At 44.5% G+C, this 22,830-nt stretch overlaps 1 protein-coding gene across 2 annotated transcripts in view; it reads left to right on the top strand.

Moving 5' to 3' along the window:
* shtn3 (shootin 3) overlaps positions 1–22,830 on the top strand; it is a 301,957-nt gene that overhangs the window by 38,178 nt on the left and 240,949 nt on the right. For both annotated transcript variants that reach the window (XM_085995197.1, XM_085995196.1), the window contains exon 2: positions 5,721–5,781. In XM_085995197.1, coding sequence (XP_085851323.1) covers positions 5,721–5,781 — 61 coding nt within the window. The remainder of the gene's footprint in view (positions 1–5,720; positions 5,782–22,830) is intronic.

Here is a 22,830-nt window from a genome sequence, read left to right as displayed (position 1 = left end):
TGCTGGCACTGGCGATGAGTATGTCGTCAAGGTAGACGAAAAGGAAATGCAAGTCTCGAAGAACAGAGTCCATTAAACGCTGGAACGCCTGTGCTGCGTTCTTTAAGCCAAACGGCATCTGCAGGAACCCAAAGAGGCCAAAAGGGATGAGGACTGCGGTTTTCGGGACGTCTTGTGGGTGCACTGGAACCTGGTGATATCCACGGACGAGGTCGACTTTAGAGAAGATAGAATTTCCCGCCAAGAGGGCCGAGAAGTCCTGGATATGTGGGATCGGGTACCGATCCGGAGTGGTGGCGTCGTTGAGGCGTCGGTAGTCACTGCATGGCCACCAGCCGCTGCCTGGTTTCGGCATGATTTGGAGAGGCGAAGACCAGGGACTCTTCGATCGCCTAATGATGCCGAGCCGCTCCATTGTGGCGAACTCCGCCTTCGCAGCTGCAAGCTTGCCAGGTTCGAGCCTTCTAGCCCGCGCATAAACCGGGGAGCCAGTAGTAGTGATGTGATGTTCAACACCATGTTTCGTCGCCGAAGAGGAGAAGGTGGGCCTTGTCAGCTCCGGAAACTCCCCGAGGAGCCAGCTGAAGTCATCCGGAGGAGGGAAAGCACAGGCAATGGAGCGCGCCACAGAGGTACCGTGATAGCACGGAATCGAGTGGAAGGTGGCCGCGTTGATCAGCCGGCGGTGCCGGACATCGACTAGTAGGCTGTTGGCACACAGAAAATCTGCCCCTAGGATAGGCTGTGAGACTGTAGCCATGACGAAATCCCAAAAGAAGCGCTGACCGCTGAAACAGACTTCGGCCCGCCGCTTTCGGAACGTTCGAATAGCTGCGCCATTAGCCACTACGAGGGAAAAACCGAGGTTCCCAGTCTGCATGTCGAGCTTCGACGCAGGTAGAATGCTACACTGCGCCCTGGTGTCACAAAGGAAACGGTGGCCCGAGAGGGAATCGGTGATATAGAGGAGTTTCCCCGTAGAACTGATGGCCATCGCCACCGCGGAACGCCCGTTAGACTTGGTCATCCGTCGCCAGGGACATCGCCTGCGCCTTCTTGGGTTTTTTTGGGGCGAAAAACTGCAGGGGGAACGGCAGCATCGTGCTTTCGCGCCAAAACGGGTGTGGTAGGAGCACCAGCCCAATGTAGGAGAAGCCGGGACCGCGTCTGTGGGGGGTGGGAGCCTCGTGGCCGCGCAGCACTGCTGGGTAACCGTGAAAATCTTATCGGCTTCGGCCACAAGCTTGGCGCAGTCAGTAATGTCGGAGCTGGCTAGGGCAGCCTGAACCTGTTCAGGCAGTTGATAGAGGAAAAGCTCCCGGAAGATGAAACATTCCGGTTCAGCACCCAAGCGCATGAGCATTTGGCTCATGAGCTCGGACAGTTTGGAGTCCCCGAGGCCGGGCAGCGTGATGAGCCGGCGAGCACGCTCCGACTTTGATAGCCCGAAAACCTGAAGCAACCGCGCCTTAATTGCATCATACTTGCTGTCAGTAGGAGGACTACCGATGAGGTTGATGATCCGTGATGCAGTTGCGCTGTCGAGGGCGGAGACCACATAATAATAACGGGTCTGATCCGCGATGATGTTCCGAATGGCGAACTGTGCTTCAGCCTGGATGAACCAGGCGTCTGGTTGTTGCTCCCAGAACTGTGGCAGTTTCAGCTTGACGGCGTTCGTGTCCATGTCGAATCTTCCATGAAAATCGTTCGTAGAAGTCAGGGTCACCAATGTAGGAACGGAGGTTCCTATCAAAAAGACTGAGTTCGACTCAGGTAATTAAATGAATGAACTTTAATGAAACCAAACGAGTTTAAACTGGAAACTGCTAGAACACATCAATAACAGGTCTACTCTCCTTGAGGGCTCCACGAGGACTGATCTTCTGGTCAGAAGACTGACGTCATCACGTCATCACGTTCTTACCGCCATTGGGGCATCACGTGACTAACGGCATGACGTCATCACGTTGAAACCGTGCTGTAAAGGTAACTAGGCATTGTACAGTCAAACAGTGTAATTAAAGGTACAGGCACAGACAGTAACTACATTGCTGTTAAAGGAATTATGTACAACTGCTCTGAGTCCTTTGGTGGCTCTGCCACATCATCCCACATTACTGCACTGAATTGTCAGCCTAGATTATAGGTTCAATTCACTGGATTGGGCCTTTAGCCCACAACCTTCTGACTCAGAAGGCGAGAATGCCACCACTGAGCCACAGCCCCTACAATACCCTGACTGAAATCATTTAACCTAACCATTGTACCTGGGACTTTCCTGGTTTGAATGACTTAGGTACTCACTGAATAAACTTGCTGAGCCATCAAGAAAGTTATAGTCACAACCAGGGAAGGAGCTGATTGGTAAGTAGGACCTGGTGAGTATTTCTACAGTCCAGTTGTTAAAGTCAAAGTAAGGTCTCTAGTTTAGAGTGAGTAGTGTTTAAAGTGAAGTAAGGTCCCTAGTGTATTTAATATTCTTTAATTTAGAGGAAGGAAAGGGAGTGAATTAAGGGTAGGACATGGCAGGGCAGCTCAGCAGCGTGGCGTGCTCCTCCTGTGCTATGTGGGAAGTCAGGGACACTTTTGGTGTCCAGGGCAAACACATGTGCAGGAAGTGTCTCCAGCTGCAGCTACTCGAAATCCGCTTTTCGGAGCTGGAGCTGTGGCTGGAGTCACTGTGGAGCATCCGTGAGGCTGAGATCTTTGTGGATAGCATGTTTAACAAGGTGGTCACACCGCAGGTAAAGAGTGCACAGGCAGAAAGGGAATGGGTGACCGCCAGACAGAGTAAAACAACTAGGAAGGTAGTGCAGGAGTCCACTGGGTCCATCTCCCTCTCCAACAGATTTTCCGTTTTGGATACTGCTGGGGGAGATGGTTTCTCAGGAGAATGCAGCAAGAGAGAAAACAGGGAACTACAGACCTGTTAGCCTCACACCAGTAGTTGGGAAAATGCTGGAATCTATTATAAAGGATGCAATAACTGGGCACTTAGAAACTAATAGTAAGATTGGGCAGAGTCAACATGAATTTATGAAAGGGAAATCCTGTTTGACAAACCTATTGGAGTTCTTTGAGGATGTAACTAGTGGAGTAGACAAAGGGGAACCGGTAGATGTGGTATATCTGAATTTTCAGAAGGCCTTCGATAAGGTCCCACACAAGCGGTTGGTGAACAAAATTAAAGCACATGGAATTGGGGGTAATATACTAGCATGGATTGAGAATTGGTTAAAAGACAGAAAACAAAGAGTAGGGATAAATGGGTCTTTTTCAGGATGACAGGCTGTGATTAGTGGGGTATCGCAAGGATTGGTGCTTGGGCCCCAGCTATTCACAATCTATATCAATGATTTGGATGAGGGGACTAAATGTAACATTTCCAAATTTGCTGATGACACAAAGCTAGGTGGCAGTGTCAGTTGTGAAGAGGATGTGAAGAGGCTTCATGGGGAGCTTGACAGGCTCAGTGAGTGGGCGAGAACATGGCAGATGGATTATAATGTGGATAAATGTGAAGTTATCCACTTTGGTAGAAAAAACAGAAAGGCAGAGTATTTCCTAAATGGTGAAAGATTGGGGAATGAAGATGCTCAAAGGGACCTGGGTGTCCTTGTACATGAGTCACTGAAAGTGAATGTACAGGTGCAGCAAGCTATTAGGAAGGCAAATTATATGCTGGCCTTCATTACAAGAGGATTTGAGTACAGGAGTAAAGAAGTCTTACTCCAATTATGTAGGGCTTTGGTGAGACCACACCTGGAGTACTGTGTACAATTTTGGTCTCCTTACCTAAGGAAGGATATACTTGCCATAGAGGGAGTGCAACGAAGGTTCACGAGATTGATTCCTGGGATGGCGGGACTGTCGTATGAGAAGAGATTGAGTAAACTAGGCCTGTATTCTCTTGAATTCAGAAGAATGAGAGGGGATCTCATTGAAGCATACAATATTATTACAGGGCTTGATAGAGTGGATGCTGGGAGAATGTTTCCCTTGGCTGGGGAGTCTAGAACCAGGGGCCACAGCCTCAGGATAAAGGGTAGGCCATTCAAGACTGAGATGAGAAGAAATTTCTTCACACAGAGGGTGGTGAATCTTTGGAATTCTCTACCCCAGAGGGCTGTGGAGGCGCAGTCATTGGGTATATTCAAAACAGAAGTCGATAGATTTCTGACTAGTAAGGGCATCAAGGGATATGGTGATAAGGCCGGTGATTGGAATTAAGGCAGAAGATCAGCCATGATCTCATTGAATGGCGGAGCAAGCTCGAAGGGCCAAATGGCCTACTCCTGCTCCTATTTCTTATGTTCTTTTGTTCTTAACACCTTCTGACAAGTGAATGGAAATCAGCAGCGATGAAACATTTAGCTCATTGGGTTGATAAAGTGCTAAAAGCTCCTGCTCCTCCCAGCTCCATAATAAGATAAGTAAAATAGTTTAAACTTATTGTACCAGTGGCAACCTCCAGCAGTCCCTTTAAGTCTGCTGGTTTGGCTGGCAAGAAACTGGCCACATGCTAATTTTGCAAAATGAGCTACAAACAGGTGTCAGGCCCCCTATTTGCATATGCAAAGGGATAACGCTTATTTCAGGTGTATGCCCTGGACACCTACAAAGGAGCCTTTACCAATATGGCAGGTAGCGCATTTCCGGCGCAGAATGAGCGTGTGCATGCCACGTTCCACATTGGACCCATAGGCTCCTGTTTTATGGCTGTAAAGTGGGTACAACGCTGTCCAATTTCTCAACCAGTCAGTCAGAATCAGATAATATGGATGATGATGGATCTCCTAAATCTTCTACTCAATTATCTTCAGGAGTCGGAGAGAAATTTCACTTTCCCTTTTTTTCCTCAGGAGTTTATATAAACTTGGGAGAGTCATCTCATTGAAAAATGCCCCGATATAAATTACGTAGTTTAGCTTGTACACAAGGATGCAGCCATCAGGCTGGGTAACTCTAAGCCAACCCTGAAGTTCTAGATGTGCTGATGGATATCTCTGAGCTAGCCCTGAGGTTAAAGCCACCAAGTTGAGTGTCCTGAGGCAGCCCAGGGGTTAGAGGATGGCATTCTATGAGCAATCCCAAGGATTAAACCCACCAGTTCCCACCTGAAAAGATTTTGTACGATGAAAGTTACACCAAATGTTTTTGTTAATCCAGCACTCCATCGAGTGTCTTCCGGTGATGAAATAGCAAAAATCGTACACTCAGTTACACTTGTACATGCAGCACACACAGGCTGTGGCCAGGGGGAAAATCAGTGTCTGGTGGGCACACAAGCAGAAAACCCTAACCAGCATGCATACAGAGTGCACATATTCACAGCAAACAGACACATACGTACCAACACATATGTGTGCACATACATAAACATGCAGAAGATCATCAAACATGCAGCATGCAATTGCAAACACTGTGCAAAGAGGAGAGTATTTGCACTGTAGATGTGTGTGTTCATGCCTCAATAAGGACCCTGATAAATGGGCCAGGATTGTCATCCTTCATGTTAGAAAGATTACAAACTGTGTAAACTTCCACTCTAACCACCACCCCCACCTATATTTGATCAGAGTGATCTTCAGAGCTATACTGTGGCCTACTTGAATAAGCCAGGGTTGTCGAAAACAAGACAGTGCTTACTATCATTTTAATTAGATAATGCATGACCTGGTCACTGAAGCACAACCTTATTTGCTTTTTTTCTTTAGTGCAAGCGACTTGCTCGTGAACGAGATGAGGCTGAGAGGCAGCTGAAACAGATCAAGCGAGGTAGGTCTATTTCTCTTCTTTTCCTATACCCATCATTCTTTAATTAAACTGCAGTGGTTGAAAACATTACATTGAGCAGCCACTCTGCTATGGTTAAAAAAAAGTTCCAGACGACAGTGAGGTAATCTATTCTGTGAGGCAATCTGCTCATTTTTCAGCTACCAATGACATTTCTGTAACATTACTTTGCAATAAGCTGTTCATTTACAATCCATGCACAGTGCTGCTGAGAAAAAGGCACGTTGGTTGTATAGGTTGAGTGATATTCTACTCATAAGTAAAGGCTCTGTTTATAACAAGTAGACCTTTAGTCATCACTAGTTGTTCAACCATGCTCACAGAGCTCTTTGTACAGCGCCAGCATTGACTTGTTTAGTTGATGACATATTGCTTTGTTGATACCTTGAGAGCAAATTGATACAGAGCATGGCATTGGGTATAATCTCTCCTGACAATGAACAATTGTGTTAATTTCTGATTTAAGAATTTAGAATATTCCAAAATGGTTCAGCTATTAAAATAATAATGCTGAAGGTTTAAAATGTGAAATACATTTATTTACCTTAAATTTTATCACCAAATGTTCAATGCTCTCCCACTATAGGCTATTTTCTACAATTAAAGGACAAATTGGTTTATTTCTTTGCTCTGTTACCAGTCATCAAAGACCTCTCTATACACAATCACCTCCCACCCTACTGTTTACACTCCAAAACTGAACACAGATTGAGTTTCCTCAGGAGTTTTTCCAATAATGTGCTGCTTCTCCGGAGTTTCCATGGATTTTCCACCAAAATTGAGGCAGATATTGAGGAAAGCCCCTGCAAAAAATCATTCCCATAGTATCATAGAATGCTCCAGTGCAGGAAATGCCATTCATGCCATCAAGTCTGCACCAGTATTTTTCTTCACATCAATCTAATCCTACTCTCCTGCTCCCTCCCCATGCCCTTTAACATTCCTCTTTCTCATCGCACTGTTACTTTTTAAATGGTGGATGAAATGAAAGCAATGCAGTACAGGTATTATAAAGATGGAATAAAAACATGTATCTTATATAACAATGTTTAGATGTTGTGGAGTGATGGGCATACGTTCAATGCTCACCTCTCAATTGTGCTGCTGTGGAAAAAATACTGCACAAAAGCAGTGCCTGCTCCCAGTGAGGGAGGGAAACACTGCACATTATGAGTGAATGTAAAAAACTTTGGCCAATTGGAATTACAATCTGTGGAAAGGGATTGATTGATTGAGATTCAATACAATGGGCATTATTAAGAAGTGGTTTGCTCCACTCCCATTCCATGCAATGGGAATTTTGTCCACAGGAACTTCACATAATGGAAGTGAACCGGAAGAAGTTTATTCCATTGGAGTGGTATATTTAGAATTAACAATACCTGGGATTCGCTGCAAAGTTACTTACAAGTCTAAACTCACCCAATGCGGATCGGTTTCATGACATTGACTGACTCTGAAAGATTGATTTTGCATCATATCAATAGAAATGGAGAGCACAAGGAAAAGGAGGTAAATGTTAATCAGATTTCTTTACAGCACTTTGATGGATAGACTGTCTCTTTAAGTATTGTGCCAAGTCCATTATGGATGCCTAACTATAGTGAGTCTGGGACTTTTTAAAATAATTTCTACTGGGTTCCCCTGATGTCCCACCATAACTTCTGTGGTACCCGCTGAGAAACGGTGTAAACGGCTGTACTTAGGTGTTTACGATGTTTCTCTGCGGTTTCTGCTGAGGTTATGGCGGGAGATCGGGTGAACCTCCAAAGAAGTTCAACCCCCATAATACAGGAAACTCACTATTTACCGGTACCTAAATAACCGGAAACCTCTGTTAACCGGCAAAATCCAAGAGTAGGTTCAGGTAAGTTTTACTTCATATTAGTGGCCGTTCCTGGATCTGTGGCTGTGTAACCTATTAAGCAACAGGGACGCCTGGATCTTGTGGCCGGGGTTCCTGCACCTGTTGCTAAGCAACAGGGAAGCCTGGATCTGTTGCTATGTACGGGGCTCTTGTACTTTTTACTGTACCTCTCTGTAATCCGGACTTTTTGATAAACCGGCACCACGCCGGTCCCGTCGGTGCCGGATAAAAAAGAGTTTCCTGTAATTTGTATAAGTTGCTCCAATGCACCATTGGTACGTTGCTGCAACAATGTGTGTTACAGACGTTAAGAAAGTTTCCCCTTCAAAACTGTACCTCAGGAACTGCGTTAATACTATCCTGTCCCCTTGGTGGCATGTTAACAACATCTGCTGCTACGAATGGAGTGGGATGAATAAGTTACATTGTTTGTGCACCGTTGTGATGAAATAACTGTGTTCTGATATTTGTACTTGCACTTGTAATGTCTGGAATGTTCCACTAGGGGGAACCACTAATGCTCCTCCCTGGCCCCGCCCCTCTTCTGGTATGTTCTACCAAGGGCTCGGTCGATGATGGACTCTGTTAACTCTGCCATGATTCTTATTTAATAAAAGGCTTCAGTCTTAAGCTTTAACTTCGGATTCGGGCAGTTATTTGGCACATCAATTTTAATAAATAACAACTTTTGGAAGATGGATCGATTTTTGAAACCAGAGTGTCTGGATATCGATCCCCATTCGGCAGATGCGTCGAAGAAATTTACGCATTGGCTCCGATGTCTTGAACACTTCATTGCATCATTGACCGATCCGACGGTTAACAAGTTGGGTCTTCTAACCAACTTGGTAAGTCATCAAACTTACTCTATAATTGAAGATATTACTACATATGAAGAGGCCCTCACAGCTCTTAAAGCCCAGTACCTTAAGTCGGTTAACGAAGTATATGCCAGGTATCTCCTGTCTACTCGCAGGCAATTACCCGAGGAATCTCTGGACGATTTCCTACAGGACCTTAAGGCTTTGGCTAAGGGTTGCAACTACAAGGCTGTCTCTGCCATAGTGTATCAGGAAGAAGCCATCCGCGATTTTTTCATATCTGGCCTCCGATCTAATTATATTAGACAGAGACTCCTCGAGAACGACTCGTTAGTTTTAAAAACGGTTGTCGCTGCTGCTCGATCGTTAGATGTAGCCCAGAAGAATTCAGAAGTGTATGCATCAGCCCATGCATCTCTCTCAGCCTCGTGTGTTCCGAGTATGGAGGCATCCATAACACCAATGGAGCCCCCACTTAATCCTATTGTTGCAGCTGTGCCCCATGGGTCTAAGTGTTATTTTTGTGGCCAATCTAAACACCCCAGGCAAAGTTGCCCAGCCAGAGAGGCTACCTGTTTTAAATGTAAGAAACGGGGACATTTTAGTAAAGTGTGTAAGGGTAATCCTGTACCCGATGTCTTCTCTGCTGCCGCCTATCGTTTTACTCTAGCCTCGGCTACGGTTGACCAGACCATACCGTGTTCCTTGTCAAAATCTATGATGGACATTAAGATTAATGGTCGTCCTACTGGGTGTTTGATAGACTGTGGCAGTACTGAAAGTTTTATACACCCCAACCTTGTTAACTCCTGTTCATTGAAGGTGTATCCTACTCGAAGTGAAATTGTGATGGCGTCCAAATCCCTTACTTCGGAGGTAACTGGATATTGTAAAGTTACATTGACCGTTAAGGATACGGAGTATAAGGATTTTAAACTCCTCATATTACCTCAGTTGTGTGTGAACTTAATATTAGGCTTGGACTTCCAGTGCCAGCATGAGAGCGTTACCCTTAAGTATGGTGGATCCCAGCCTCCGCTCACAGTCTGCGGCCTTTCTACTTTAAACGTAAGCCCGTCTTCTTTGTTTGCGAACCTTGCTCCTAATTGTAGACCTATAGCGACTAAGAGTCGACGGTATAGTTCAGAAGATAAAACATTTATAAAAGAGGAAGTGGAAAGGCTTCAACGGGAGGGAATCATCGAACACAGTGGTAGCCCGTGGCGTGCCCAGGTGGTGGTGGTTAAAACTAATGAGAAGAAAAGACTTGTGGTCGATTATAGCCAGCCTATAAACTTGTATACCCAATTAGACGCCTATCCTTTGCCTCGTATTTCTGAGATGGTGAACCAGATAGCTCAGTACCGCGTGTTCTCCACCATTGATTTAAAGTCTGCCTACCATCAACTCCCCATCAAAATAGAAGACCGACCTTATACGGCCTTCGAAGCTAATGGGCGCCTGTTCCAATTCCTTCGGGTGCTCTTTGGAGTGACGAATGGGGTATCCGTCTTCCAACAGGAGATGGATCGTATGGTGGATGAATACGCGTTGGAAGCAACATTCCCGTACCTGGGCAATGTTACCATCTGTGGGCGTGACCAACGGGAGCATGATCAAAATCTCGCGAAGTTCCTAGAGACTGCAAAGAGGTTAAACCTGACCTACAACGAAAACAAGTGTACCTTCAATACTACATGTTTGTGTATTCTTGGTTGCGTTGTGGAGAATGGGGTAATCGGGCCAGACCCTGAAAGATTACGCCCACTTAAGGAATTACCTTTACCTCACACTGTTAAAGCCTTAAGAAGGTGTCTGGGATTCTTCTCGTACTATGCCCAGTGGATGGCTAGCTACTCAGATAAAGTCCGACCTCTTATTAAGTCGACGTCTTTTCCGCTATCGGCGGAAGCTCAGGAGGCTTTCCTTAATATCAAACGGGACATTGAGAAGGCAGTGGTATGTGCCGTGGATGAGAAGATCCCATTTCAAGTGGAAAGTGATGCATCTGATTTTGCGTTGGCAGCAACTCTTAACCAAGCTGGTAGACCAGTAGCCTTCTTCGCTCGTACATTGCAAGGACCAGAAGTTTGACATTCTTCAGTGGAAAAGGAGGCACAGGCAATTATTGAAGCAGTCAGGTATTGGAGACATTATCTCGCTGGCCAACGTTTTACACTCATTACTGACCAGCGATCTGTGGCCTTTATGTTCAACACTAAGCAGAGAGGCAAGATCAAAAATGATAAGATTTTAAGATGGCGAATAGAACTGTCAACATATGACTATGATATTCAGTACAGGCCTGGAGTATTTAATGAGCCATCGGATGCTTTGTCACGAGGAGTATGTGCTAGTCTAGGTACAGATAAGCTTCAAAGTCTCCACGATGCACTCTGCCACCCTGGGGTTACCAAAATGAACCACTTCATTAAGTCCCACAACCTACCCTACTCTATTGAGGAGATCCGGACAATGACCAGAACCTGTCATGTTTGTGCTGAATGCAAACCCCGCTTCTATAAGCCATCCGAGCCAGCTCATCTTATTAAAGCAACTCGACCATTTGAGCGTTTGAGTCTCGATTTTAAAGGTCCCCTTCCATCGAGCGACCGTAATGTCTATTTTCTTAATATTATAGACGAGTACTCTCGGTTCCCTTTGGTTATCCCCTGTCCGGATGTGACTAGTGCTGTTGTAATTAAATGCCTCTGCCAACTGTTTTCCTTGTTCGGCATGCCTAACTATATACATAGTGATAGGGGTTCTTCCTTTATGAGCGAAGAATTACGACAGTTTTTGCTATCGAAGGGGATTGCAACGAGTAGAACTACCAGCTATAACCCTCGTGGTAATGGGCAGGTCGAGAAAGAAAATGCGACAGTGTGGAAGGCTATCGTACTGTCTCTGAAGTCACGAGGCCTGCCGACCTCTCGCTGGCAGGATGTCCTGCCAGACGTGCTGCATTCCATAAGGTTTCTTTTGTGTACAGCGACGAATGCCACCCCTCATGAAAGGATGTTTAGTTTTCCAAGAAAAGCTACTAATGGAGTATCGTTACCCACATGGTTGACGACCACGGGCCCGGTGTTGTTGCGCAGACATGTGAGAGGCCACAAGACTGATCCACTGGTGGAGGAAGTACAACTCCTCCATGCTAATCCCCAGTATGCGTGTATTCAATATTCGGATGGGCGAGAGGATACGGTCTCTATTAAAGATCTTGCACCTGCTGGAGCTCGAAAAGAGTTTGACTCTGAGAGTAGAGTTTTCAATCGTGGTATTGGACCTTCAGAGACACAAACCCTCAGTGTGGAAAATACTGATGATTCTGGGAATTCGAATGAACCGGAGTTAGTACTCCGGGAGGAGCCTCAGCAAGAGTTACGTCATTCCCAGAGGATTATCAGACCACCTGACAGACTGAATCTATAGCAGGGGGTGAATGTGATGAAATAACTGTGTTCTGATATTTGTACTTGCACTTGTAATGTCTGGAATGTTCCACTAGGGGGAACCACTAATGCTTCTCCCTGGCCCCGCCCCTCTTCTGGTATGTCCTACCAAGGGCTCGGTCGATGATGGACTCTGTTAACTCTGCCATGATTCTTATTTAATAAAAGGCTTCAGTCTTAAGCTTTAACTTTGGATTCGGGCAGTTATTTGGCACATCAACCGTGCAATTGCATTAATGCCATGAAGTAGGGAACAGATGCAACCATATTGCGGTACAATGAGAATAGACTTGAGATCAATCCATCCTTGTAGAAGCCAGTGATGAATGATTCCAAATAAATCAGAAATTATAATCAAACTAGAACAGAAAAAGATGGAAACAGATATTACTAGTATTTAATTGGATTATCAAATTTGGGTTATCAAACTTGGGTTATATTATATCAAATTCAGTGTCTCAGCTCATAAATAAATTATTTGAACAGCTTTTGTAATAACAGAGTAACCGTATTGGAGATGGGAGTGTTTCATTATTCTAGTGAATAATTCAGCTCTGAATGTCAATAATTCAGCACTGGATCTGACAAGAGTGTCTTGTATTACGCACAGTCTTTTGCTGCTTTTCAGGTCATTATTTGGAAATTAACACTCTTTTTCTCTGGTGAGGCTAAGACTTTTATTTTTACTTTAAGTTACATTCTTTCCTTCTCCTTTTGTTGGGATCCTCACTCATAACTACGTGCCTTGTGGACGCTCTGTAGCCTCCATCTAAATTACTGAGGTGTGGATGCTCAAGAATGGCACAGCAATGACTTTCCTTCCTTCACAGTGGGGATCCTCAGCATTAAAACCAACCCAGAGCGACATAGTTGAGATTAGTATCTCAGCATGTGGAGGCTCAATTCTATCTCTCCATAGCACTACTAAATTGCCACTCTACAATTTACAATAAGTTCACACAAAGGGTAGTAGAAATCTAGCACTCTCTTCCCCCAAAAGGCTGTAGATGTTGGGTCAATTGAAATTTTCAAGACTGAGATCTATAGATTTTTGTTAGGTCAGGGTAATGGCCCACTCCTGATCTTGTGTTCCTAAGTCTTCCATCATGGGGTTAGGGGAGGAGAAGTGAAAGTTTAATGTAAAATTATTAGAAGACGCAAGCGGAACAAATTAAGCTTAATCCAATCCTTCTTCAGGCAACATGGCACAATTATTGAATTAAGTCAAATCAAATCATACAGCTGTACATTTGGATTACGGGTGTGAAGATGCTTTGTGGTAACTTAGTATTGCCTAGCCAATAAACAATATTTGGATGGTGCATTGTTTTGGAACTGACCGCTGGTGATAGGTTATGCTGTCTATTGGGAAAATCATTGAAATGATCCAGAATTAACTGCTTTAATAAGAAGGCACATAATCTATGCAATTAAACAGAACTTAATAGCAATCTGGTGGTTTAAGGCAGAAAGCGATAACTATAGCAAAGATACACAAGCAGGCCACATTTTAACAATGATGAACTTATTGATATATTTTCTTAGTAATATAATTTATATAATAAATTTTCAAAAATGGAGGTCGTCAAAATATCAGGTCTCTCGTTGTACAAGAAAGGCAATAAAGTTTCTGGTCCTTAGTGTGAGGTGAAGGACTGCAGGAAATGAAGCAGTGATTTGAAACGTGCTCTGGGGTTTAATGCAACACACAACAGAAATAAATTATTGACTAGCATAGAAGACAGAATGCTTCCAAAATAACAAGGCTGACATGGGCAGAAAGCAAAATGGCCAAACTGTGGCACACTTCTGGGCAGTGCAGACAATACCATCTCTTTGGGTTTTGGTAAGTGATGTATACCGTTAATTTTTTAATTACTTGTGGTAAACCACTGTTATACCTGCCCGTGTGGGTGTTTGTATTCCACTGTGTACATGTCTGTACATGCCTCGGCTGACTCCTCCCACGAGTCCAGGTATAAAGGTGACTGCTCCACAGTCCCTCTGTATTCTGGACTGGTCGACCACTCGAGGCACACCTTCATTCTCTTGTTAATTAAAAGCCTGTTAGTTACTTGCTTAACCTCAGTCTTTTGAGTAATTGATAGCGCATCATTACTCATAATAAGAAATAATATCATAAGAACGTTCACAAGTTTTACTATAACTTGTTTGCCAATAATATTTAGTAAAGTCCTATAAATTTCATACATAATGGTCCTAAATATTTGCTGTTCATGAAAAAAAACTAATTATTGATTTTCATTTGTCTAGAAGTCTTACTGCTCTTCAGGGACAGCCCAAAGTCAGTATTCCATATCCTCAGTCATTCCACCATAGCCCCTGAGGACCAGAGGTAGACAGTGCCCTCTGTACACTGAGCTGTTGAACCATAGGAAAACTTCACACCTCTGGCAGATTCTTTACAGAGCCATCTCTGGTATTGTACCATGGAACTGAGCAAGTCTAGCTCCAGGGCATGGAGACACATCAGCTACAGTGGGCAGGTGCTGGCACTTCAGAACGGCCATCGAATACCAAGAGCCTGCAGGAGGAAGGCTGTGACAAGATGCACCAGGTCACTCAAAATATCTGAATCTGCACAACCTGGCTTCGCCCAGATGCACAGTTGCATGACAGTATCACATCCCATAATGCAGTTTGACTGGCGCAGTTGGTGCAGCAGACCTTTCTGGCCACACTGGTCACAAAAAGCACTCCTTTCCTCACTGCGCCAGGTTGTTTTCATTTAGAGGCCCCTCAATTCCTCTGAAGACCAGTCTGCAGAGGTAGTATCCCACTCGACTATGGCTTATGTGCTGCTGCAAAGTGCAGACCCAGGAAGAATGCTTCAAATACAGGGCCTCCCAAAACTCATCAGTCATTTCACTTCTGTAAATGGACAATATGTAAATTGTTTGAGAAATCATGAATTATATTCTCCAAAAAGTCTCCTTTATTTTTCTCCTCACTACTACATTACAACAGTGACTACAATTCTAAAAGTATTTCATTGGCTGTAAAGGCGCTTTGGGACGTCCGGTGGTCAGGAAAGGCGCTATATCCATCCAAGTCTTTTTCTTTCTTTACTATTGCACGGGGGAAAAATTCGGTTGCTTTGCGCCTCCCGATAGCGCCTCAATATAGAAAATCCCACAACCATATCAAAAAATTCACTTAAGACTTCAAGTAAACTACTAGGGTAATTATAGTGGGGGATTTCAACTTCCCCAATATTAACTGGGATAGTCAGAGTGTGAAAGGCTTAGAGGGTGCAGAATTCTTAAAGTGCATCCAGGAGAGCTTTTTGAGTCAGCATGTAGAAAGTCCTACAAGAGAGGGGGCGGTACTGGACCTAATTCTAGGGAATGTGGCCGGGCAACTGGTAGAAGTGTTAGTAGGTGAGCACTTTGGTGACAGTGACCATAATTCGGTGAGATTTAAGGTAGTCATGGAAAAGGACAAGGATGGACCGGAAATAAAGGTTCTAAATTGGGGGAAGGCCGATTTTAATATGATAAGGCAGGATCTGGCCAATGTGGACTGGGATCAGCTACTTGAAGGAAAATCCACATCGGAGCAATGGGAGTCTTTCAGAAAGGAAATTGAGAGAGTACAATGGCAACATGTTTCCGTAAAGGTCAAGGGTGGGAGCAACAAGCCCAGGGAACCTTGGATGTCAAGGGATATACGAGAATGGATTAGGAAAAAAAGGGGTGCTTTTGGCAGATACAAAGGACTAAAGACAGAGGAAGCCCTAGAGGAGTATAAAAAGTGCAGGGGGATACTTAAAAAAGAAATTAGGAGAGCGAGGAGGGGCCATGAAATAACACTGGCGAGCAAAATAAAGGAAAATCCTAAGGTGTTTTATAAGTATATGAAGGGCAAGAGGATAACTAGGGAAAGAGTAGGGCCCATTAGGGACCAAAGTGGCAAGCTGTGTGTAGAGCCAGTGGATGTAGGTGGGGTTTTAAATGAATTTTTTGCATCTGTGTTCACTATGGAGAAGGACGATGTGGACATAGAAATCAGGCAGGGGGACTGTGATATACTTGAACATATTAGCATCAAGAGGGAGGAGGTACTAGCGGTTTTAGCAGGCTTAAAAGTGGATAAATCCCCAGGCCCGGACGAGATGTATCCCAGGCTACTATGTGAGGCAAAGGAGGAGATTGCAGGGGCTCTGACACAAATTTTCAGAACCTCTCTGGCCACAGGGGATGTGCCAGAGGACTGGAGAACAGCTAATGTAGTACCATTATTCAAGAAGGGTAGTAGGGATAAACCAGGGAATTACAGGCCAGTGAGCCTAACATCAGTGGTAGGGAAATTATTGGAAAACATTCTGAGGGACAGAATTAGTCTCCACTTGGAAAGGCAAGGATTAATTAGGGATAGCCAGCATGGCTTTGTCAAGGGAAGATCATGTCTGACCAATTTGATTGAATTTTTCGAGGGGGTGACTAGGTGTGTGGATGAGGGTAGTGCAGTGGATGTGGTTTACATGGATTTCAGTAAGGCTTTTGATAAAGTCCCACATAGGAGACTGGTCAGGAAGGTAAGAGCCCATGGGATCCAGGGTGCCTTGGCACATTGGATCCAAAACTGGCTTAGTGGCAGAAGGCAGAGGGTGATGGTAGAAGGTTGCTTTTGTGACTGGAGGCCTGTGTCCAGTGGGGTACCGCAGGGATCGGTGCTGGGTCCCTTGCTGTTTGTGGTCTACATTAATGATTTGGATGTGAATGTAAAAGGTATGATCAGTAAGTTCGCAGATGACACAAAAATTGGTGGGGTGGTAAATAGCGAGGAGGGAAGCCTCAGGCTACAGGACAATATAGATGGGTTGGTCAGATGGGCGGAACAGTGGCAAATGGAATTTAACCCTGAAAATTGTGAGGTGATGCATTTTGGATGGACTAACAAGGCAAGGGAATACACAATGAATGGTAAGACCCTAGGAAAGACAGAGGATTAGAGGGACCTTGGTGTGCATGTACATAGATCCCTGAAGGCAGCAGAACAGGTGGATAAGGTGGTTAAAAAGGCATATGGGATACTTGCCTTCATTAGCTGAGGCATAGAATATAAGAGCAGGGAGGTTATGATGGAGCTGTACAAAACGCTGGTAAGGCCACAGCTGGAGTACTGTGTGCAGTTCTGGTCGCCACACTATAGGAAGGATGTGAATGCTTTGGAGAGGGTGCAGAGGAGATTTACCAGGATGTTACCTGGGCTGGAGCGCTTCAGCTATGATGAAAGACTGGACAGGCTGGGGTTGTTTTCCTTAGAACAGAGAAGGCTGAGGGGGGACCTGATTGAGGTATACTAAATTATGAGGGGCATAGATAGGGTAGATAGAAAGGAACTTTTCCCCTTAGTAGAGGGGTCAATAACAAGGGGGCATAGATTCAAGGTAAGGGGCAGGAGGTTTAGAGGGGATTTGATGAAAAACTTTTTCACCCAGAGGGTGGTTGGAATCTGGAACTCACTGCCTGAAAGGGTGGTAGAAGCAGGAACCCTCACAACATTCAAGAAGCATTTGGATGAGCACTTGAAATGCCATAGCATACAAGGCTACGGACCAAATGCTGGAAAATTGGATTAGATTAGACAGGGCTTGATGGCTGGCGCAGATGCGATGGGCCGAAGTGCCTCTTTCTGTGCGAGTCAGCAGAGAGTGCTGCGAGTTTGGGTAAGTGTGAGAGCTCTTTAATTGTTATTTCTCTTTAAATCATTCTTGATAAGATTACTTAAGCAGTTTAAGTAAAGGGGAAAAGTTAAATATTTGGGATTCTGTTGGTTTAAGAAGAGTAAAACAAGGTTACACTGCAGTAGGAGTAAATTGGCACAGCAGGCAGTGGAAACCAGTTTTCTAACCAATCAGCAGGGGTGACTCATTTGGCTGTAAACAAACAAACAGTATAAAAAGATCAGTCCTAGTGCGAGCAAGCACTGAGTGCGAGTCAGCAGAGAGTGCTGTGAGTTTGGGTAAGTGTGAGAGTTCTTTAATTGTTATTTCTCTTTAAATCATTCTTGATAAGATTACTTAAGCAGTTTAAGTAAAGGGGTAAAGTTAAATATTTGGGATTCTGTTGGCTTAAGAAGAGTAAAACAAGGTTACACTGCAGTAGGAGTAAATTGGCACAGCAGGCAGTGGAAACCAGTTTTCTAACCAATCAGCAGGGCTGACACATTTGGCTGTAAACAAACAAACAAACAGTATAAAAAGACCAGTGCTTGTGCGAGCAAGCACTGAGTGCGAGTCAGCAGGGAGAGCTGTGAGTTTGGGTAAGTGTGAGTTAGGGTAAGTGGGGTGTTAGGTGCTCTTTTGAAACTTTAACTCTGTGGGTTGTAATTAGTAAGGCCTTTCTGGTGCAGAGTGACTGTTGGTAAACCATTTAACTGGTGTAATTAGAGGGATTGATTTAATTTAAATCCAATTAATTAAAGGGGATACTATCATCTAAAATCGGGCAGAGGGTGTCCATAACTAACAATAACAAATTTAATGAATTACATAGAATGGAGCAGGTGATGTGTTATTGTTGCGAGATGTGGGAGCCGGTGGACCCCATTGAGGCTCACGGTGATTACGTCTGTGACAAGTGTCTGCTGCTACAGGAACTCCAGCTCCGTGTTGATGAGCTGGAGTCTGAGCTTCAGACACTGTGACACATCAGGGAGGGGGAGAAGTACCTGGACTCTGTGTTTCAGGAGGTGGTCACACCTATGAAGTTAATTAATTCAGATGTAGCCCATGGTCAGGGACAGGATGGTGTGAATATGAGTGAGGCAGGTACGGGGATCCAGGAGGTAGTGTTGGAGGAGCCGCAGCCCTTGCTCTTGTCCAACAGGTTCGAGGTTCTTACTCCCTGTGGGGACAGGAGCAGGGACTGCAGGGAGGATGAGCAACCTGGCCACAGCACCGTGGAACGGGGGGCCATTCAAGAGGGGGGAGTAAATAGAAATGTTGTAGTGGTAGGGGATAGTATTATTAGGGGGATAGATAGAGTACTCTGCAGCCGAGAGCGAGAGTCCCGAAGGCTGTGTTGCCTACCCGGTGCCAGGGTTAAGGACATCTCCTCTGGGCTGGAAAGAAACTTGCAGTGGGAGGGGGTGGATCCAGTTGTCATGGTCCATGTTGGTACAAACGACGTAGATAGGACTAGGAAGCCAGTTCTGTTAAAGGAGTATGAGCAGCTAGGGGTCAAATTAAAAAACAGAACCTCAAGGGTAATTACCTGAGCCATGAGCGAACTTGGCTAGGACAAATAAAATTAGAGAGTTAAATGCGTGGCTCAAAGACTGGTGTGGGAGAAATGGGTTTTGCTTCCTGGGACACTGGCACCAGTACTGGGGCAGGAGGGAGCTGTTCCGTTGGGATGGGCTTCACTTGGCCAGTGCTGGGACTAGAGTCCTGGCAGATCATATAACTAGGGCTGTAGAGAGGGCTTTAAACTAACTAGTGGGGGGGAGGTTCCTAGAGAGCAAATAATAAAAATGACAACAGAGAAGTTCATAGACTTAGGTAGCAGTGGGGAAATTAAAAACCAGAGCATGTCAGGAAGGGGCAGAAGGTATGGAGTAAAAGGTAAAGTAATAAAAAGGGCAAAAGCAGGAACTAAGTGTCACAAAACATATTTGAAAGTTCTCTCTCTGAATGCACGTAGCATTCGTAACAAAATAGATGAGTTAATGGCACAAATAACTACATATGGGTATGATCTTGTGGCCATTACAGAAACATGGCTGCAGGGTGACAATGCCTGGGAATTAAACATACCAGGTTATTTAACGATCAGGAAGGACAGGCAGGATGGAAGAGGAGGTGGGGTGGCTATGTTAATAAAGGAAGGAATCACTGTAATACAGAGAAATGATATTGGGTCAAAAGATCAGGATAATGAAACAGTTTGGGTGGAGATAAGGAATAATAAGGGGAAAAAAACACTAGTGGGCATAGTCTATAGGCCTCCGAACAGTTGCAACTCTGTTGGACGGAGTATCAATCAGGAAATAGTTGAGGCTTGTAATAAGGGAACATCTATAATTATGGGGGATTTTATCTATCATATTAATTGGACAAATCAAATTGGGCAGGGCTGCCTTGAGGATGAGTTCATTGAGTGTATTAGGGATGGGTTTCTTGAGCAGTGTGTAACTGAACTGACCAGGGGGCAAGCAACCTTAGATCTGATCCTGCGTAACGAGACAGGATTAATTAAAAATGTTCTAGTAAAGGATCCCCTTGGAATGAGTGACCATAACATGGTTGAATTCCATATTCAATTAGAGGGTGAGAAGGTTGGATCTCAAACAAGCATGCTAAGCTTGAATAAAGGAGACTATGAAGGTATGAGAGCAGAATTGAGTAGAGTGGATTGGGAAAATAGATTAAAGGGTAAGACGATACATGATCAGTGGTGTACATTTAAGGAGTTATTTTACAACTTCCAAAAAATATATATTCCACTGAGAAGAAAGGGTGTAAAAGAAAAGACAGCCATCCGTGGCTAAGTAAAGAAATTAAGGATAGTATTCGACTAAAAACAAGGGCATATAAGGTAGCCAAATCTAGTGGGAGGATAGAGGATTGGGAAAACTTTAAAAGACAGAAAAAAATAACAAAAAGATTGATTAAGAAAGGGAGGATAGATTATGAAAGTAAATTAGCAAAAAATATAAAAACAGATAGTAAGAGTTTTTATAGATATATAAAACAAAAAAGAGTGGCTAAAGTAAATGTTGGTCCCTTAGAGGATGAGACCGGGAAATTAATGGTGGGAAATATGGAGATGGCAAAAACACTGAATGAATATTTTGTATCAGTCTTTACATTAGAGGACACTAAGAATATCCCAACACTGGACAAACAGGGGGCTATAGGGGGGGAGGAGCTAAACATGATCAAAATCACTAAGGAAGTGGTACTCGGTAAAATAATGGGACTCAAGGCGGATAAATCACCTGGACCTGATGGCTTACATCCTAGGGTCTTGAGGGAAGTGGCGGTAGGGATTGTGGATGCATTGGTAATAATTTTCCAAAACTCCCTGGACTCAGCAAAGGTCCCGGCAGACTGGAAAACTGCTAATGTAACACCCTTATTTAAAAAGGGCAGTAGACAGAAGGCTGGAAACTATAGACCGGTTAGCCTAACATCTGCGGTAGGTAAAATTTTGGAGTCCATTATTAAGGAGACAGTAACAGGACATTTGGATAATCATAATTTAATAGGACAAAGTCAGCATGGTTTTATGAAGGGGAAGTCATGTTTGACAAATTTGCTGGAGTTCTTTGAGGAAGTAACATATAGGGTGGATAAAGGGGAACCAGTGGACGTAGTGTATTTAGACTTCCAAAAGGCATTTGACAAGGTGCCACACAAAAGATTATTGCTTAAGATAAAAAAATCACGGGATTGGGGGTAATATTCTGGCATGGATAGAGGATTGGCTATCTAACAGAAGGCAGAGAGTTGGGATAAATGGTTCATTCTCAGACTGGCAATCAGTAACTAGTGGTGTTCCGCAGGGGTCAGTGCTGGGTCCCCAACTCTTTACAATCTATATTAACGATTTGGAGGAGGGGACCGAGTGTAACATATCAAAGTTTGCAGATGATACTAAGATGGGAGGGAAAGTAGTGAGTGAGGAGGACATAAAAAACCTGCAAGGGGACATAGACAGGCTAAGTAAGTGGGCAGAGATTTGGCAGATGGAATACAATACTGGAAAGTGTGAGGTTATGCACTTTGGCAGGAAAAATCATAGAGCAAGTTATTATCTTAATGGCAAGAAACTGGAAAGTACAGAAGTACAAAGGGATCTGGGGGTCCTGGTGCACGAAACTCAAAAGGTTAGTATGCAGGTGCAGCAAGTGATTAAGAAGGCCAATGGAATGTTGGCTTTCATTGCTAGGGGGATAGAATATAAAAATAGGGAGGTATTGCTTCAGTTGTACAAGGTATTTGTGAGACTGCACCTGGAATACTGCATACAGTTTTGGTGTCCATACTTAAGAAAAGACATACTTGCCCTCGAGTCAGTACAAAGAAGGTTCACTCGGTTAATCCCAGGGATGAGGGGATGGACATATGAGGAGAGGTTGAGTAGATTGGGACTCTACTCATTGGAGTTCAGAAGAATGAGAGGCGATCTTATTTGAAACATATAAGATTGTGAAGGGGTTGGATCGGGTGGATGCGGGGAGGATGTTCCCGATGATGGGTGAAACTAGAACTAGGGGGCATAGTCTTAGAATAAGGGGCTGCTCTTTCAAAACTGAGATGAGGAGGAACTACTTCACTCAGAGGGTGGTAGGTCCATGGAATATGCTGCCCCAAAAAGCTGTAGAAGCTACATCATTACATAAATTTAAAACAGAAATAGACAGTTTCCTAGAAGTAAAGGGAATTATAGGTTACGGGGAGCGGGCAGGAATTTGGACATGAGTCTAGGATCGGATCGGACATGGCCCTGTGGGTAGCGGAGCGGGCCCAGGGGCCGTGTAGCCTGATCCTGCTCCTATTTCGTGTGTCTAATTCTGTTAGATTCAGGGGATGGTTCTGTGATAGTAGATTGGCGGTTAGGATCAGATCAGCCATGATCTTATTGAATGGCGGAGCAGGCTCGAGGGGCTGATTGGCCTTCTCCTGCTCCTATTTCTTATGTTCTTATGTTCTTATGTATAACTCTGTGACTCTATGACTCTAACCAGAACCTGAAACTTCTTCAAAAACAAGTTATACCAGTTCAACGCCAGTCCTACTGGCCGGGGCGCTAACGGGGCACAAAGCAACTAGCGCCCGGGCGCGGCGCTGCCAACACCTCCCGTGAAATTTGGCGGGAGGTTGGCGGCAGCGGTAACCGTTAGCGCCCCGCGGCGC

This window comes from Somniosus microcephalus, chromosome 8 (genome assembly GCF_052327205.1).
Source record: "Somniosus microcephalus isolate GS21.2 chromosome 8, FLI_Smic_1.0, whole genome shotgun sequence".
Classification (NCBI taxonomy): domain Eukaryota; kingdom Metazoa; phylum Chordata; class Chondrichthyes; order Squaliformes; family Somniosidae; genus Somniosus; species Somniosus microcephalus.
The sequence above is the reverse complement of the archived record's forward strand: the minus strand, read 5'-3'. Positions and strand labels throughout refer to the sequence as shown.